Raw genomic sequence first — 19,956 nt, 5'->3', positions numbered from 1 at the left:
ACCTTAATACTAAACCTATAATTATAGGCTCATAGATCTATTTCCCCATTCTCATATAAATATAGTCTAGCATGTGTAGATCTAACTGGGCGCACGCAGGTGAGTGTTGCCCTGAAGGGAGCTAGCTGATGGCAGCCTCAACAGGGTGGAGACAGAACAAAGGGAAGGAGGAAGATACACCGAGCACTGCTTGGGTGGGGAAAGGGCAGGGCTTGGTTCATCTTTGTAAAGCCCATCTAGTGCTGGCCACTGACTGGCCTTCTCTTGGACTGGTCTCAGCAGTTCACCTACAGCACCTGAACAGTCCTCCGTAAGCAGGCAGGGAATGGGGGTGACAGCTGGAGAAAGGGGTGAGGAGGAGACAGGAAGTCAAGCACAGGCCTCAGCCCCGGCAGGCTTGCCAAGGCCGGGTTTAGCCCTCGGGCCTGGAGGATTCCCGGAGCCTGGCAAAGATTACAGTGGGCAGTCAGGTGTTTACATACGGGAGCTCAAGATGATGCCTATTAAAGAGATCAATTGTGTCTACAAGCACCTATGCGTAATGGGATACTGCTGCTTTCCGCAGCCCCACCAATAACCACGGTCGCTAAACAAGGCACGGAGGGAACAAGGGTCCCTACGCATGACTCTCATGGTTGGGGTTATTGTTTGCCTGTTGTTTTTCTTTGCCCTCGATCAGAAAAAGGCTCTGATGGAAGGGGAGGGAGAATAATTAAAAAGTAAAAACCTTACGTAATGAGATTTAAAAGAAAACTTTTGAAGCTGACAAACCACTGCGGGCAATTCTTCAAAGGGCCTGGAATCAATGTTTGTCAATAGCAGTTTTGCATCCTCTAATTTATCTTTCGTAAATAGAACAGCGCGATGTTATCAAGAGCCCAGCCAGGCCTCCTTCATCTCTGGAGTTGCCGAATCAGAACTCAGTGCACATGCTTGTGGAATCAGCAGAGGGCCCGGCTAGGACCTGAAGTCTCTCACCTGACCGCAGCAGGGCTTTCCCTGAGGCTGGGCTATGCTAGAGACACTCTGTGGCAAGACACCCCCCTCACACACAAGCACTCGGGGACCAGGGCACCCGCTCTTCACCCCTGTCCCTCTCTTGGCAACATTCTCCCCAGAAAAGAACCCACCCCATGTCTCAGCCCAGCCCCCATGTCCCCACTGACCATTTGTTTAATCAAGATAGCTGGTTTGCAAAACATTAAACAGTATCTGACGCCTAGTTAATAATTTTCATCCCCTTCACTGGTTCCCGAATCCTTGGAGACTGACATCCCTTCCCACCCCTGTCCCCAAAGGCAGAGGCAACGGGAGGACCTGTTTTTGAGAGTGCAATAGGAGGCCTGGCCTTACAGAGATGTTTGCCAGGGCGCTAGATCGCCAGGTGCTGCTGCTTGTGGTCCTGGTAGGGAAGGCCAGCTTTGGGGTAAGTGTCCCTTTCATCAAAGCCCCGGTGCACCGTGGTTAAGGATCAGGCTGCTAACCGCAAGGTCAGCAGTTCAAAACCACCAGCTGCTCCACAGGTACAAGAGGAGGCATTTGTACTCTTGTAAAAGAGTTACAGTCTTGGGAACCTACAGGGCCAGTCCCCTAGGAGTCAGCATCCACTCAGTGGCCGTGAGTTCCTCCCAAATGCCTTCAGTGAAGGAGTCCTGAGGTTGTGAGGCACGGAACAGCCCTGGGCTGGGGTCACGATGGACTTTAAGTTCAGGAGTTGGCCAGCTTTTGAGCAGAAGAGCCGATCCTATCCCTCACAATCGTTTAAAAATTGTTTGGGGGGCCGGAAATGTAGTTTTACAAACAAATGAACTCACCATGACCTGAACAGGGAACGAGTTCCCTTTCAGCTTTTCTTCTGAGCCTCACGCACCAAAAAGTGCCAACGTGGCCCGGGGACTGCGGTTTGGGCTTTGGCGAAAGGTGGACGGTGCCCAGCTGAGTGTGCCCCCATGAACAGCTGCCAACGGCAACTCCAACTACTGTCAACCCCGGGCCTGGGCTCCACCGGGTTCTCCATGGGGAGTCTGGGGGCCTGGGCCTTTCTTTCAAGGTGCCTGTGGGTGGCCTTGACCCTGCACCCTCTCCATGAGCAACCAAGTGTGCAAGTCATCTGCACGGCAGGGACCGCAGGCCCCCACAAGAGCGACTGCCCTGTCATGTTGGCGACTGCTGAGCCCCCCACCCCCCCACCGCCCCCTGTACCGACCAAGCCCTGTGGTCACAGGCCTCTATGAGCATAATCCCACCGAGGGGCCAGGTCAAAGTCGGCCTGGGAGGTGGGAGAGGGTGGGGGTGGGGGTGGGGTTGTCCGGTGGGGCTCTCAGAGACCCCACCGAAGCTGCTGAAGGCCGCAGCCTGCCTTTCCAGCACAATGCACAGGCCGACCTGCATACTCGGCTCTCTAGCCCTCTAGAGGCAACACTCGCCCGGGCCAGATCCGAGGGTCTGAAGGGCGAAGCTGCTGGCTGCAAACGACCCTGACCACGCCTGGACGTAGGTTGATTGCACGTGGGGAAACCTTTGTGGCTGGGGTGGTTTTGGGAGTGATTATCACGTGGGTGCATTGGTGGGGCAGGGAGGATATCTCGTTGGGCGGGGAATGGAGGGCCATCCGAGACTTGGTGGACCCCCAGGGTTGTCGCCTGGGGGATACGTGAGGAGCCGGGGTTTGAATCTCAGCTTCCCCGGGTTCTGGGACGGAACGCTCAGGAACACTGGTGGCACTGTGGGGTGAACCCTGGGCTGCTAACCGAAAGGTCTCAGGTTCAAACTCACCAGCTGCTCCTTAGGAGAAAGATGAGGCTGTCCGTGGACAAAGATGAACACCCACCACGAGATGGAGTGATATGGTGGCTGCCACATGGGGCTCGACCAGCCATTGTGGGCTGGCACAGGTCCAGGGAGTGGTTCGTCTGCTGTGCATGCGTGCGTGCATGTGTGCGTGCATAAGTGGCTATGAGTAGGAGCCAACCCGACTGCTCCTAACGAGCGTCAGAATCAACTCCGTGGCGGTGGGTTGGATTCGGGTTTGGGGTAGGATGGAATTCGGGGCAAGGAACAGGAACTCTCTGAGCCTCAGTTTCCCTGCCGGCAAAGCAAGAGACTGTTTCTCCCAGAGTCATTGGGGGATGGGGGGCTCCTTACCCTTAACAACTCCAAGATGAGCATGACCTCCCTGGGAAAATGAGAGCATGTGCCCCTTTCTGGGGGTGGCGGAGTCAGGGGACGGGGGCGGGGTGGGGGATGTGACGAGGGTGTCTAAAGCTCTTTGTCTGACTAAGTACTTTTTCATTTAGCACTCAGATTTGTCCCCTAGAAGGATTCCAGCAAGAAGCAGACTCAAGCCCAGGCTTCCTGATTAGCGTGTTTCTGAAACACCTTCTCCCTCCCTCCCGTACTGCCTCCCCCCAACACCGGGTAACTTGTACCCAGATACCTACTTACCTGAGGCCCTACCAAGCTGCCACGGGATTCACTTCCAAAGGCTTTGGTGGGCTTTGCTTGGTCCAGCGATGATTGGTGTGTGTTCAGTGGCTGCAACTACAGATACTCTCACGCCCTCAAAAGCATCTTCCCTGGTTGTTGGCTCTCGGGGCCGAGGCCCAGCAGAAAGACCACAGGTTCGGGAAGCAGCGGCAGAAGTTATCAGAGGCCCAGGCAGGGCCCAGAGAAAGCACCAGTCGGAAAGAACTAGATGCTAAAGTTTGCAGGCCAGCAGAAGCAAACGCAGTCTGTTTGAAGTTCATAAAACGAGAATGGCCCCCAAATACACCCCCCTCCTTTTCTTTTTTTGGCAAGCCCCAGTGAATTTTTAGGGTTAGCAATGAAATTATAAGTCAATAATAGATCAAAGAGAAAATATGAGCGATAGCCTTCAGGCAATGAGCTTAGGCAATTCCAAGGAGAAAAGCCAGGGCTTTGGAATGATTTCTTCCCCCAGATGTATGCCAGACAGGTGGTCGGGAAGGAGGGCTGCCTTCCGCAGGCCGGCGTACAGAAATCGAAGGGAAGGTGGCCAATTAGTTCAGATGCTTTGGAGAGTTCCAGGCAGCATCAGGGGAAAGGGGGCCGCATCGCCAGATGGGGTGTGCAGACTCTCCTGCCCCGTGGTGCTAAAGACAATCACCAACTTGGCCACCATTATGTGCCAAGCCCTATGCCAAGCTCCGTCCATGGATCAGGGCTCATCTCTGAAGGACCCGAAGAAGCAGGCACGGCCATGATTCCCATTTTACGGATGAGGGGCTGGGCCTGAGAGAGGGTGGGCCACTTGACCTTCAGTCCTGTAGCTGCAAAGTGGTAGCCACCCTCTAGGCCATGAGCCCACCCAAACAGGGTCTCCTGCCCAGAGCCCTGGCTGAGGAAGGGTGGCATTTCTCCTGTCCATGTAGCTGCAGGGGCCCAGGCCTCTCAGAAGGAGCGGGCTGTCCCTTAGATCCAGAGCCTGTTTGCTGGGTGGAGGGGCAGGGCCTTTCCAGGCCCTTATACTTTAAGGAAAAGCAGTCATGGGTTGTGATCCTAACCCATGGGGAAGATGCTAGAAGCCTGGCTCATGCAGTAGACATTATAACAACTCCTGCTTGGGATCATCTGCCTTTGGGTCTGTATGCAGATGCCCGTGTGAGAGGCACCCATGCGGCGTAGTGGTTACGCATTGGGCTGCTAATCTCAAGCTCGGCAGTTCGAAGCCATCAGCCGACCCAAGGGAGAAAGATGAGACTTTGTACTCCCGTAAAAGCAACAGTCTAGGCAACCCACAGGGGAAGTTCCACCCTTCTCAATAGGGTCGCCATGGGTCGGCGTCCACTCAATGGCGGTGAGTTTGGTGAGGGGTCCGATAGGATGGCCGTCAACTCCAGGGATCCAATCATGATCCTTTCCTGTGCTGGCCCGCTTTGCTTTCCTTACGTCAGTGGTTCGCAACCTTCCTCGTGCTGCGACCCTTTCATACACTTCCTCATGTGGTGGTGCCCCCCCAACCATAAAGTTATCTTCGTTGCTACTTGATCACTGTCATTTGCTACTGTTTTGATTTTTTTGTTATTTTTCTAAATCATTTTATTAGGGCTCTTACAGCTCTTATCACAGTCCATACATACATCCATTGTTATGAATCGGGTCATGAAAGGGTCGCTTGTTTGACTCCCAAAGGGGTTGCGACCCACAGCTTGAGGACCGCTGGTTTAGGGTGTGAAAGAAAAATGCAATTTTGTGTGGGGTCAAGGTAGCCACTAGACAGAAGTTCAGCAAAGTCCAAGTTTCCAGGGAGAAAAAAAAATTAAATGAAACAGCTCAATGTTGCTCTCTATAATCTGAATTAGTGAAAAAGTTATTGGCCTAACATAAAGCAAAGTAAATGTGTCTGTCTATGCTCATATCTGGAAAGCTGGTGCTATTCTGCATTAAACTATCTGTGGGTGTCACAGCGATAGTGTGGGATGGGATTGGGTTCTCGTCTCTCTTGTCTACAGAATATGTGATCTGAATTTCCATATTGTACAACCCTAATTCACATTAATTGGCTCTTCCCTCTAAGACAGTGGTTTTCAACCTTCCTAATGCTGCGACCCTTTAATACAGTTCCTCGTGTTGTGGTGATCCTCCCAACCACAAAGTTATTTTCGTTGCTGCTTCACCATTGTCGTTTTGCTACTGTTATGAATCGGGCGACCCCTGTGAAAGGGTCGTTCGAAACCCCAAAGGGGTCACGACCCACAGGTTGAGAGCCGCTGCCTGACATCAGGCCGGGTAAAGCAGAGGCGCAGCACGAGAGGGAAGACCCTCCACAGAACAGACTGAAACTGTGACTGTCACAATGGGCTCCAGTGTGGGAACAATTGTGAGGCTGGGGCAGGCCCAGGCAGTGGTACAAAGGTCGCTATGGGTTGGAACTGACTCCGTGGCTCTAACCACCACCACCCTTTTAAAAAGTTTTTCTTCCAAGTGCAGATACTCTACTTGGGAGGCAATCTCAGGACGCACAGTAGGGGAGCAGAGAGCTTGGGAAGAAGAGGAAGGAGCCAATGTAGAGTGACTCACCTAGCAAGTGGCCCCGGTGGATATCAGAACTGAATCCCAGTGGCCAAGTGTGGTAGTCGGTGTAGACACATGACCACACTCCCCAGAATTATTCCAACTCAGAGGCCAGGACGCTGCAGGGTCTCCATACTACGTTCCATTCCTAACCTACCCGTTTGGAACACCTATCCCCACCACTGGCTTGGATGGTTGTCCCCGCAGGGCAGATGAGGACACAAACCTGGAGATGTCCAACTGATGCCCCCGGGCTTCTGAAGCAAGTGAGCAGATGCAGGACTTGCACGCAGGTCCGCGTGACCTAGCACGTTGCCTTGGCCACCCACGGAGGGAGGCTGGGTCCCCTCTCTGAATGATGCCGTGGACTGACTGGAGACTCCGTCCAGGCCTTAGAAACCTCTTCTGGCTGAGGCTCCTGAAGTGTCTTAGGTGCCTCTGGGTTTGGCTCTCAAGGAATTTGGCCTCTTCCGGGGTCAGAAGTCAAAAGTGAGAGCTGAGCAGGCGGACCCTTGCTTATGTTAGCCCTTCCTCAGAGATGGTGGGGGACAGACAACGGTTCCTTCTCTCCTGACTAAGAGAGCCGACACTGAACATGCTTGTGTGCGGCATCTCCGGGGTAAACCTCCTGGGTAAACCTCTTGGGCGGAGAGCTTCAGAAACTGTCTGCAGAGACAGGATTTGCAAACTGGCAGCTAGAGGGTCCACTCAGCCCACAGCGGAGTTTATCTGACAGGCGGAAGGTCAGCCTGGAGAGTCTCTCAGTTTTCTTCTTCATTTCTGGGAGACATTTTTAAAATCGGAATTTTTCACATTGAAAATGTGGATTTTCCACTTTTTCCTGGTTTTGTTTTTGTTTTAAATCAGACGATCTAGCAACATGGGGTTGACATCCCTGCATGGATGGCATCTTGGGGCAGAGGAACAGCAGCACCGTTGGTTAGGGGAGGGATAAGCCGCCCGGATGCCGCTCCCTGATGTTGACATCTTTTCTGCTGGATGGGCATACAAATGTCTGTCTGCTGCATTGTTGGTGTGTGTGTGTGTGTGTGTAGTTCATGTCTGGTTGCGGCTCAGAGACAACAGTGGATGGTGGAGCATTTGAGCCAACTAATGTTGGCTCTTGAGTAGCAAGTGTGGCACGTGCCAAAGCTAATTCATTCATCTCCTACTGGCATGTCCCCCAGGACCCAACATGGCCACCTTTTTCAGAGCCTTAATTCTCAGAAGCAACACCAGGGTCTCTTCCAGGCTTAGGAGAGACACAAGAGACTAGCCTTCTTGCTGTAATCCACAGAGCTTTGTGGAAGACAGAAGGGACTGCAGGTGCCTGCAACTTCTTACAGATAAAAAACAAACAAACAAAACACAGTGGTGCCTATGCACAAGCCTGGCTCATTATCCTTGGCGGTGTAGCTGATATTGAGGGAAATCGGGTCACAGGAGCTCGCCTGTGTATGTCGGTGCAGATACATTTATATGTTAAATTCATTAGGGTTTCTTCAATGCAAAAGCAGTTCTACTGGAAAACAGCATGGCAGAACGTTCGGCAGCCGGGATTTTAAATAAAACATGCTTTTTCCTCATAATTAATAGAACATGTTTTCCTGGCTTAGGACTTGGCAAAGATCCCAGGAAAATGATGGGATGGGGGTCGGGGGGTTGGTGTGACGTGAGAGTGACCCCCACGAAACACGTTCAGGAAAGAGAGTCTGTGCTGAGCGAGTTTTCCTGGGCAGCCCCTTCCCCAGCAGCTCACTCACTGACAGGCCCCCAAACAAAACCCCAAACAGGAAAATCGGCCTCGCAACAGCGGCCAGGAATAACAACCACAGCAGTCACCAGAGCAGCAACAACCACTTTTTAAAAAAAATCATTTTACTGGGGGCTTGTACAACTTAACACAATCCATACATCAGTTGAATCAGGCATGTGTGTACATATGTTGCCTTCATTCTTTTCTAGACATTTACTTTCTATTGATCCCTTGGTATCAGCTCTTTTACCCCTACCCTCCCTTCCCTCTCCCCCAACCCCCAGAACCCCCTGATAGATTGTACATTGTTATTTTCATCTCTCACACCAACCACTGTCGCCCTTCCCCCATGTTTTCTGTTGTTCTTCCCCCTGTAGAAGGGTGTATGGTTATGTGTTGATCATTGCGACCACTTTTAAAAGTCTTTGCCATTTGCTAATATTGTGTGTTTCACAGGCATGATCTCCTTTGAACCTCCCTACAACGTTAGGCAAGAAGGGCCGTTGTCAGCTTCATCTTATAGAGATGCGACTCAGCTACAGAGAACCCAGGCATCTGCCCATGAGGGTGCTTCTGGGAGGTTCCTGATCTGGGATTCGAACCTGGGTCTGTCCGGTGCCAAGGCTTATGGCTGTAGCCATGGGACATAGGTTGGCATTCTGGCTCCTCTCATTGTCCTTCCCAGCAGTGACCTCAGATGCCAGCTTCAGGCAGGAGGCCAATGAATCTCTTCTTGGTGTCTCCAGAAGGATCAAATCCTCCCGACAGCTAGGCAGTGAGCTCGGTGTTTTCCAATGCTCTGACATTTTGCTGAAGCCTGGGCTTTGTTCTTAATGTTTTGTTGTTATTGGACAGCCGTTATCTTGCCTCGACATGAAGCAATTTAAAGGTGGCTGTCATGATGGTGGTGTAGTGGTTATGCATTGGGCTGCAGTCCACAGGATCGGCAGTTCAAAACCACCAGCAGCTCCTCGGGAGAAAGACTGGGCTTTCTCCTCCTGTAAACAGTCCCAATCTCGGAAACCCGGGAGGGTCACTAGGAGTCAGCCTTGACTCGGGCAACCACAGAAAACACAGTGCTGTCATTGAAAGGTGGCTGGCTACTGTCACCACCACCCTGAAGCTCTGCACTGAGGATCTGCTTTTGTTGATTAAAAGAGGGATACGACAGTCACAGCCATGCAGCCCTCTCTGTCTTGCAGAGACCCTACAGCACTGGTTCTCAGCCTTCCTCATGTCACGACCCCACCCCACCCCAACCATGAAATTATTCTCATTGCTACTTCATAACTGTCATTGTGCTACTGTGAGCGGGTCATCCGACCTGAACCGCTTCCCTAGAGGATAAAGGAGAACTGCCTCCGCAGGCTTTCCTAAGTGCACACCCATATGAGAGCAGTCCGCTTCCATCTCTCACAGAGCAGCGGTGGGTTTGGACCTCCACATGCGCTGTTAGCAGCAAAGGACTTTACCCAGGCTGCCCCTGCAGCTCCTGAAGGACAAACTGGCCCAAGTCAGAGGAGTGCTAGGAACCCCTGTGGCGCAGTGGTTAGGGATGTGCCTGCTACCCAAAGGGCGTTCCTGTAAAGACTACCGAGTAGGAGGCACTGAGGGGCAGCGCTATCCTGTCCTGTAGGGCAGCAGAGAGTCGCCCCTGACTTAAGGGGCAGCTCTATCCTGTCCTGCAGGGGACCACAGAGTCGGCATTGACTCAGCAGTGTACACCAACAACAGAGGGTGTGAAAGAAAAGACCCACCTCACCCCCGCCTTTCTCCATCCCAGGACCGACGGAAGGGCTGGCAGAAACTTGAGAGGAGATGACCTTGTTCACACAGGGTTCTCTGTTATATCACAAGGTGTCCTGACCCCACACACACACATTTCCAGAACCCCCCGTGGTTCACTTTTCACATAGTGGAAGGCATGGAGGTGAGAACAGTTTCCATTGTGGGCTGGTTCCTGAGGCAGGTCGCTACTTCTCTGAGCTCCCAGGCTGGCCACCAAGGCCACTCATTGTCCAGGGAAGTTCCTGGGACTCCTGCGCTGTGTCCAAGGAGGTCCATGTCTGCAGACTTGGCCCCCTTCCGTATCTGTTTGTTCATAGCAGGCCACCCAGCTCATCCTCACACCCAGACCTGAGAGTGGCCATCCCATCCCCATGCCCTGGCCCTTCACCACCACCCCCACCCTCCCACCTGCCAAAACCTCCTGCTCAGTCTGACCCAAGTCTGTGAGCCGACCAATTTCCCCGACTTCCCACCCTTTGCAAGTGCCACCCTCCTCCTGAGAAAGAGTGGATAAGACATTGAACTGGGTAAGGGACTCCTTACTTCTGCAAGTGGGGAAATGGAGGCACAGAATGATTCAACAACTAGCATGGAAGGACAGATAGGCCCACAGTCTCCTTGGGTCGGAGGTCCATGCCCAAGAGATATAATCCATGTATATAAACCTATGGCAGCCACCTCTGATAGCCGCTTCATAATGCATGTTCTGGGCTTTGCTGGAGACCTGCCGAAGCTCCATCTGGAGGCGGGACCCAGGAACCTGAATTCCTAGCATGTTCTCCAGAGGATCCTTATGCACATTGCAGTTTGAGGACCCCAAACCCACAGCCGTAGAGTTGACCCCTACACAGAGTGGCTCACCATAGGGTTTCCATGAGCCTGCAGCTCTTTAGGGGGGCAAAGAGCCTCATCGTTCTCCCTCCGAGCAGGTGGTGGGCTAGAACCACCAACGTCACTGTTAACAGTCTGTGTTAGTCTGGGTACTTTAGAAAAACAAATCCACAGAAACTCATGTATAAGAGAGAATTTTATATAAAGGTTAGATGCACATCAAGAAAACATCCCAACCCAGTGCTGCCCAAGCCCACAAGTCCAACATTAACCCATATGTCCACCACCAATCCACAAAGTCCTCCTCCATCTCACAAAACACACACTAGGATGCTGACTGCAGGAGGAAAGCTGAGTCAGTGAATGTGTAAACATCTCAGTGCTGGCAGGGGTCTCCACACCGCTGCTCCAGCACCCAGGGATAGGTCCATGTGGCTGCTCCTTGGGGATATCTTGTGGGAAGTGAGCCTTGCCAGCTGAAGCAGAGAACTGACTAAGGCAGCTGCACCCTGGTCCGACCATCAAAAAGCAAGAGACCCGAGAACTAGAAAGGCAAGGCTCACTGAACCATTTATCCCTCTGCCCTTCAATTAACCCCATATGTGTTTATCAGCCAGGTTGCCACAATCAACTAACTACCCCACAGTCCAACGCACACGCCATAGCTTGAGAGCCGGTGCCTGAGAAATAATAGAACTTCCCTAGAGTGCCTTCCTCTCTGCTCTAGCAGCCCCTGTCTCATCTCCACCCACCATGGGACACTGCAACCCCGCCTGCCTGGGGAGGTCATCTGGACCCTGGGCACGGGCTGAGTGGTCAGTCTGAGCTTTAGAGCAGAGAAGATACACAAGAACTCTCTAAGTCAAGAGTAGGTGATTGGCCTCCGAGCCAGGAAGCTTAGCTCCGGCTCCTTTCCTGCTTCAGGTCCCCTCAGCCTTACACAAACCACTTCTCCCTTTGGGGTCTCAGCTTCCTCCCCCCTGGACCAAGCATCTGGCCAGCTCCTCCCCGCCGTGACTCCTGGCTTCCCAAAGACCTCAAACTCCCAGCAAGGAAACATCCCCAGCATCTGCTAGACCCACCCTCCCTTGGGCCTCCAGTATTCCCCACCCCAGACTCCCTTCCTGGCCCACGCTTCACATTCAAGCAAATTCCCACTGAACTTGCCAAGCCGGAGGCGGTACCGAGAAACTCGTGTGCTAGGAAAGAGAGAGTCTTTGTAACCCAAAAGGACCCAGTGGCTTTGCATCACCACTTGCAGGGCCATGGCTGATGTTTGCAGCTGCGTGGGAGGATGACATGAAGCAAGGCTTGGCCTGATGACCAGGACATTGGCAGCCCTTGCCCTTGGCCACCTCCGCCATTTAACCTGGCCTTGAGCTCTTCATCCAGCAGGAGGGACAGGTCCCTAGGAGCTCGGCACCCTTGGCCCCTGCCTCACCTTCAAGCCCAGCTGCCGCACACCAAACCTGGCCAGGGTGTGGAGCTCTCTCCTGCCCAGCTAGCCTGACAATGAATACAGTCCTTCCCTGGTGATTGGCAGCTCAGCTGTGCGGTCAGCTCTCCAAGCAGGACAGGCTGAGTGGATTCCTAAGTCCAGCCTTTGCTCATCAGGGAAGAGATGGCCTTGTTGCTGACTGAGCTGGGCCCTCAGGGACTGGTCTTCCCTGCTGTCCTCTCCTTCGGAATAATGAGCAAGAAGGTTTTCATCAGCTAACTCCTGGAAGACACCCACTCAGAATCTCCGTCTCTGCCTGTCTCCACAGTTTTCCAGAAGGCCGGCCTCTGAAACGCGGAGGAAGGGCCTCTGTGGAAACAATCACCTGATTGAAGACAGGACACAGCTTAGGCCTCAATGTCGCCCTCCCTTACCCCCACCCCCACCCCCCAGAGATTGCATTATGAATGAGCAGGGCGTAGACTTGAGCCCCTTCTCCACACCTTTGCATCTTCTCTACTAACCAACCATAGCTTAAAAGAGACCCAGATCTTGAGACTTGCTGGCTGGTGACTGGGAGGATTTCATCATCCCCTAATCCAAGGAAGAGGGAAAGATGGGGCTTTCTATTCCCCCCGCAAGAGTGACAGTCTCAGAAAGTCACAGGAGCAGTTCTACCCTCTTGGCGTCTACTCGAGGGCAGTGAGTTTGTCTGTTTTTGTTCATCTAAGGAGACCAGAGCCGTGTGCTGGGGAGTCCTTGAGAAGACCCAGGTGTGGGGTGGGCGGACCAGGAGGTGGATTTCAGGTGGGCTCTCTGATTTATTGTGAAGCACAGCTTTCTGTGGTCAAGAAGCAGCGACCTCCAGCCTTCTGCAAGGAGCCGACTCAGGGGGTCTGTATTCTGCCCTGGGGCGGGGTGTTGAGACCCAGGAATAGACTTGATTGAAGTGGGTTGGCCTGTGTCTCTGGGTGTAGATGGCGCTCTTGTGGGTGTGTTTACCACAGTGGGCTGGCTGTGGCTCAAGTGGACTTTGCCACCTTCTCCTGCTGTCCCCGGGGCCAAACAGCCCTCTCCAGGGCCTGCTAAGCTGGGAACGCTTAGCCCCTTCCGAAGCTTCTCAGGGGTAGAAATTCTGATGTACCCACATTGGTGTCCTGTCACTCACGGCTGGGAATGCTCCTCTTCCTTCTTCTCCATGCCTTCACTCAGCCCATCCCGCGGTTCTCCCACGAGGGAAGAACTCTAGAGCCCGTTTGGTTCCGTTATGACCTGGCTCCGGCATTTACTAGCCAAGTGAATCTCTGCAAATCGCCATCTTTTCACGTCTACCATACACCTCACCGTGGTCCTTAAATTACCAAGTTGTTGCATCCAATCAATGAGACAGAAACCATTCCGTACAGTCCTGACCACGCTTCCTACGTGTGAGCTGACAGCACGGTCATCTTCCTCTTCGTAACTTCCTCCTCGGACTTGCAATTGTCTTGAGGAAGACTTCTTGCATCTTGGCCCGGTCTCTGGAAACATCGAACAGAGTGAGGAGATAATCAGAGGCAAATACGGTGTCCTTCCTGGGCCTTGCCACTGCCCGCGTTATTCTCAGGGACCCAGCAATGGCCACAGACCAGGCTTCTCTCCTACGGCCCCAGCTACTCAGCCTGGTGTTCACTTTGCATCCCAGCTTCTGCCCACAGTGACTGACAAGTGGGCAAGGCTTACTTGGGCACCTTGAGACCCCTCAAAGGCAGCTTGATTGGGTGGCAGCAGCTTCAGACTCCCTAGGAGCCCCTGGGAGGTGCAGAGCCAGGCAGCTGAAAGAGATCCTGCTTTCTGTGTGCTTTTTCAACTGGAGCCAGCATCGCTCCTGGGTGGGGCACGTCTGCCACCTCCTGGCCGTGGACAGCACCGCATCTGGCTGCCCGCTAGAACCAGGCTTCAGGTGGCAGGTCCCAGAGGCCCTTTGGATGCCTGAGCCTAAGGAAGGATCTTCCCAGCTTCTTCCAGTTCTGCACAATTCTCAGGGCTAAAGGTGACCAGACACGGTCCCAACCCGTGAGCGCCAATAGAAAGCATCCCCTCCTCCCCTCTGCTGGGTGCCCTCCAGACAGGAGGCAGGACCAAGGCAGGGGTGACAGGCTGTGTGTGATGAGGGTGATATTCAAGGAGCGGTCACGTTTGTCATTAGGGTCACCTCGTGCACTTTACGTGGTCGTGCCCAGAGTGCCGGGACTTCAGGTGGCCCTGCTCAAAAACCCTGGGTCCAGGATCACCCCTCAGAAGGGAACCTGCCATTTTCCTCTCGGCCCTCCCACCATCACTTCCCCACCCGGAAGAGCAAACAGACTGCACAGTGGACTGCTCTCAGGTCCCGCAGAAACGGCGGTGACCTCGAGGTAATGACACGGGCACAGCCCCAGGTGACAAACACCTGCTCTTCCCTTGTCTACAATCCTCCCCCCTCCCTATTTCATTTTTCAAATATGCGGACATGTGAAAAGACTAACAACGACTTCCCTTCACAGGGTAGGTGCACCAATTCTTAGCATCGATCCTATTTCTTCTCTCTGTCTCTCTGTCTCTCTCACAGACACACAGACACCTGCTTGTTTTCTCCTGTTTGCCAAATCACTTCCAAGTAAACAGCAGACATGGCCCCTAAAAACTTAAGCAGTAGCATCTCCTGAAAACAAGGACTCTTGGCTGGAGAGTCACAAGCTGTGCTCACGCCCAAGGAATTCAATGCTGATAAAATATGAGGGGTACACCCCTCCCCCAATTAAAAAAACCAAACAAACTGAAAAATCTCTGCTTGGCAGAGCTTTCTTAGTACACATTTTTCCCCGCTAGGCAAGTATGGAGCAACTTGCTCAGAGTTAGTGCACCCAGTGGCATCACCTGGGAAGGTTCTCTCTGGTGATAGTGAATTTTTTCATGAAAGCTGTTTTGCTCGAACCTCGTTTTCTGTGATGGCTGATTTAAGAAAATGATGTGCAGCTGTGAAATTTGTTTCCTGCTTGGGAAAAATGTCACAGAAACTGTTGTGATGTTGAATGACAGCTTAGCAGGACAGCGCTTTGGGAAAAACTCAATTGTATGAGTGGTTTTTTTGTTTCAAAAAAGATGAGATGTTGATTGATGACAAACCTCGTTCTGAATGTCCCTTAACTTCCCAAACAGATAAAAATGTCGACTCAGTACATTTGGAGTTTGTTCTGCCAGGTCAGACTGTTAATCAAGCATTCTATTTAGAGGTTCTGAAAAGATAGCGTAGCAGTGTGTGACCAAAAGGGCTGATTTGTGGCAGACGATGCACCTGCTCACGCAGCCATATCAGTGGGTCAGTTTGGGCAAAACCCAGCATGCCTCTCTTGCCCCACACACCTAACTCACCTGACCTTGCGCCGTGCAACATCTTTTTGTTTCCTCAAATGCAGAGGGACATGAAAGGACAGAAGAGGTGAAGAAGAAAAAAATGAGGGATGAGTTTGAAAAATGTTTCCAAGAATAGAATCACAGATTTGACAAATTTATTAAGTGTAATGGAGAGTACTTTGAACGTGATAAGGTTGTTTTGTAAAAAAAAAAAAAAATTAACGTTAGCTTTGCAGGGGAAATCCATTTTGCTGGAGTCCCCCCTTGTATTACCTAATCTAAGCCCATATTCAAATATCTGGAGGGTCCTGGTAGTGGTCCTTATGGTTCCAGAGCAACTTCGTGGGGGAGTTGTTACCTCTTCCACTTCATGCACTAAACAACAGCCTGCCTGCCCTTTTGGACCCCTGGGAAGCTGACATGGAAGTAGAGTCAAGGAAGTTGCTTGGTAGGGTGCCCCTCCCCACGCCACATGGATCCTGTCCGTCATGATTAGACCAGGATGTGTATTTTTGTCCTTAGTGCCATTTGGCGATGCCTCAATGCCTTCCCCTCTTTCCTTCCTACGTTACCTCTGCCTGTGTGCCAGAGCAGCTACGCGCTGGGCTGCATGGTTTGCAAGGCCAGCAGTTTGAAATCACCAGCGGCTCCCCTGGAGAAAGGTGGAGCTTTCTCCTCCTGTGAGCAGGTAAACAATGGCTGCAACAGAGGCAGTTCTACCCTGTCCAAAGGAGTTGCTATGCGTCAGTATTCAGTCAGGGGCAGCGAGTTGAGCCTATTTTCCAAAATGCCCTAAGAAGGCCCGCGGGAAACAGCTTGTGTTAAAGGAATTTAGCTGCCATGGAGTCAAGTCCGACTGGAGGACGGCTCCACATGTGTCAGGCGTTCGACCACCCTCCCGGGGTTTCCATGGCTGTGCTGTCTTGGGGGCAGCTGGCCATCTAGCTTCAGAGGTGCCTCTAGGGGATTCAAACTCCCAGCCTTTTGGTTAGCAGTTGAGTGCTTCCCATTTGCACCAGCCAAGGCTAAAGGAGGCCAGTCCACCAAACGGCCTCCATCGACTGGGCACCAGCAAATCACACTGTGCTGATGTCAGCTCTCTGATAGCCACGGCCCCAAGGGACACCCTAGAATGGTCCAACTCTCTCTTTGGAACCCAGAGGCTGGCCAACTTTTGACAAACCTCTGAGAGAACATCTTTGGGGCCATGCCGCTGGGTCAGTCCCTGCTGCTCTGCCATTGTCACATGAAACCAGCCATAGTCAGGATGTAAATAAATGGACAGGGCTGTGATCCCAGGAGACTTTACTTACCAAAACCACCTGCTGAGTTTGGCCCAGGGGTCTTGGGTCTAAATGACCCCTGATCTAAACAGAAGTAAAGGCACCAGTTATTAAAAGAGTGAGGCTCTCTCTTTCTGTGAGTGCTGCATTCTGAAAGAAACTGAGCAGGTCATCTTTACATATTCCACCAGCCAGTCTCAAAGGAGGCCCTGGGCCACACACCACACTGGGCATGAGATCTTAGAGATAAACCAGGTACCTGGAACACAGCCTGGTGTGAGAGACAACAGGCAACTCAACCAATAGTAAGCTGTGCTGGGACGAGGACCAGGAAGCACGTGAGCTAGGTGCAGTGACAGAATGATGGGGCAGAGGGTCTTTCTACCAATCCAGTGGTCGGGGAAGGCTTCCTGGAGGAGGTGGCACATGGCACGAGACCCGGGGAAATGCATAGGGACAGGGAAAGGCAAGTGCAGAGACTCTGAGGCAGGGGGAGCGTGATGAGGGCTTTGGGCAGCTCTGAGAGGTGGTGCGTGTGGCTGAACTTTGTATGAAGCAGTGGGGACAAGGGGCACGAGAACCAGTTAGGGGAGGTCGTGAGAGTTTCTTTAGAGCATGAGCAGAGTTTTCCTTTTCTTCCATGATCAATTGGACGTCATTGGGGATGTCACTGGACCCTTCCCAGGTCTTGTCTCTCCCCAGAGACCTGGTGGCACACAGCTTAAGCATTCAGCTAACCCCAAAGCGTGCCATCCGAGCCTACGTGCTGCACCATCTTCAGGAAGAAAATGAGGCTGGGAGTTTCCATAAAGACTGCAGCCTTGGACAGCCGGCAGGGCAATTTGACTCTGTCTTTGCTGGAAACGCCTGAAAGAACTAGCTGTCAACCTCAAGGGACTACCTACACCTGAGTGTGAATTCTAATCCTTTCACAGCTGTGTGACCTCAGAGAGCTGTCCTAACTTCTCTGAGCCTCCACCTCCTTACAGTATTCATGAGGTGAGCAACAATCTCCATAAAAGCTTGTTAGAAACCCACCCCACGGTAACCCGGAAGATAACCAAGAAAGGCCGATGGAATAGGAGTCGTCCTACTCTGTACCACAAGGAGTGGCCATGCGTTGCCATCAGCCACCACCACGGCAAAGCTGCTATAAGGATGAAACGCAGCAGGGGAAGACCCCCACCTGGCCAGCGCTGAAACTGACTGTATTGCTAACCCCCATGCAGACGGCTGCAGCAGGAGAACAGAAACGTGCCAAGTCAGAAGGGGCCTCTCCAAATGGACCCACCGCTTCCTCCCAATACCCTGCTCACAGCTGCAAACCCCAGAAAGCTCCCAGTGCCCCCAGAGCTGATGTGAGGTCCTGGGAAATCTCCCCTCTGGCAAGGTGGAGCTCAAGAAGCACCCCGCTGGTACGGGAGCTAGGACTCACCTCACTCTCTTTGTGTTGTTTTCCAGTTCTCCGTGATGTCCTTCCTTGCATACCTAGACCCAGGTAAGTCTACCGACCACCCCCTGGGGGGAGCCTTCCATCACCCACTTCGACTGAGAAAGGGGACCCAAGCACAAGTGTGCCTGAGGAGCCTCAGAGTTCAGTTGGTTTAGGGCAGGGGGTCCTCAAACTTTTTAAAGAGGGAGCCAGTTCACTGTCCCTCAGACCCATTGGAGAGCTGGACTATAGTTAAAAAAAAAAAAAAACTATGAACAAATTCCTATGCACACTGCACATATCTTAATTTTGAAGTAAAAAGCAAAACGGGGCAAAAACACCCGGCGGGCAGGATAAATGTTCTCGGCAGGCTGCATGTGGCCCGCAGGCCATACTTTGAGGACCCCTGGTTTAGGATGTCACAGACCCCTCTGAAATTCACCCAGAAATGTGTGCACGCACAAAGCCCAGACTGAGGACCCCGAGGAATGAACTGCTGGTAGAATTGAACTGCTTCCTCTCACAAGGGGGCCATGGGGCCCAGGAAGGGGAGAAGGTGCCAATGTTACCCCACCCGCAAGTGGTTGCGTTTAGTGGAAGGGTCAAGACGAAGCCAGGCTCTGAGAGAGCTGCCCCTTTGTTGAGAAGCCAGCCCTTTCATCAGAGGGTGGGGTGAGTGCCCTGCAGGCAGCCGTGGGCTGAGTGCCCACATTGGTCCATTACTTTACTCTGTACCCCACATATCCACTGCCTACCAGCTCACAGCCACATCTGCAGTCATACACACAAACACATAAACACACCACATGCCATCCACAAACACACCACACATTTACATCCAACACTGACAAATACACAACACACAGTAAATATGCACACAATATGCAACACATACACTAAGTATGTATGCAATACACACTTAAAAATACACAACACACACAGTAAATCTGTACACAATACACAACAGTGTATATGTGTATGTTTACGAGTATGAATAGTATGTGTATGAGTATGTGTGTATATGTTTATGTATACAAATATGTGTATGAGTATGTGTATGAGTGTGTGTATGTGTATCAGTGTGTGTGTGTGTATGAGTATGTGTGTATATGGGTGTATGTGAATATGAGTATGTGTGTGTAGGTATGTGTATGTGTATGTCTGAGTTTGTGTATGTGTAAATGTATGAGCATATATATGTATGAGTATATGTTGAGGTATATTTATATGACATATATATTTGTAAATATCTACAGTTCTTTGTATGTTTGACATTTATATAGATGATTGACATATATCATCATGGCATGTGGGTTTTGATAGCACCTGTATCTTTCCTAAAAGCAAAAGAGAGTGTTCAACTCAATACCCTGCTGCGGTTCCTAGGAAAAGCCTATTGCAGTGACCCCCGTACTGACGGCATGCCAGCCTGTCCGTGGAGCGTCCAGACAATGTCCAAAGTCAGAGGCTTCCTGAGCCGCCCCATGGCCAGTCTCCAGAACCAAAGGCTCAGGCGCCACTGGAGGAGGACGCTGTGGCCTGCGGTTGTGCTCCAGGCCCCAGAGGGACAGAGCTTGAGGCGCTGTGAATTCACACAGTGGGAGAAACAGGGGCACCAAGGACTCAAGGAGCCCCACTCTCTTCAAGCCTCTGAAAGCAACCACACCCCCCTAACCGATGGGGAACCTGATGGGGATTAAGAGGTTCTTTCATCCCAGTGTATGTTCCCAGAGAGTTGTAATCGACATCGTCGTGACTATGAGTTTACAACAGCCCTGGGTTGTGCAGTGAGCAACCTGAACAACTGTAAGAGATCACCAAAGAGAGATTAAATTCATTCCATGGCTTATTGCCTTGATTAAATAGACCAGAACGAACTTAGCCTTGAGAGTTATCCAAAGACCAATTGCACAATCTTGGGTGGCAGCGAGTCCCCCCATCGCTAGAAACTTTCAAGAAGGCTGAAAAAAATATTCTGTAGGGCCTGGAGAGGACTGGAGAGGACCAATTTAAGCATCCT

At 52.0% G+C, this 19,956-nt stretch overlaps 1 protein-coding gene across 3 annotated transcripts in view; it reads left to right on the top strand.

The window, feature by feature from the left end:
* Nucleotides 1–1,301: 1,301 nt before the first annotated feature.
* HABP2 (hyaluronan binding protein 2) overlaps nt 1,302–19,956 on the top strand; it is a 45,544-nt gene continuing 26,889 nt past the window's right edge. For all 3 annotated transcript variants that reach the window (XM_045291484.1, XM_004700921.4, XM_045291483.1), the window contains exons 1-2: nt 1,302–1,426; nt 17,966–18,002. In XM_045291484.1, the coding sequence (XP_045147419.1) occupies nt 1,358–1,426; nt 17,966–18,002 (106 nt within the window). In that variant the 5' untranslated portion in view covers nt 1,302–1,357. The remainder of the gene's footprint in view (nt 1,427–17,965; nt 18,003–19,956) is intronic.

The sequence above is a fragment of the Echinops telfairi genome, unplaced genomic scaffold, assembly GCF_000313985.2.
Source record: "Echinops telfairi isolate 266 unplaced genomic scaffold, ASM31398v2 ScPeMD7_70;HRSCAF=299, whole genome shotgun sequence".
NCBI lineage: Eukaryota > Metazoa > Chordata > Mammalia > Afrosoricida > Tenrecidae > Echinops > Echinops telfairi.
This window is presented reverse-complemented; position numbering and strand designations above follow the sequence as displayed.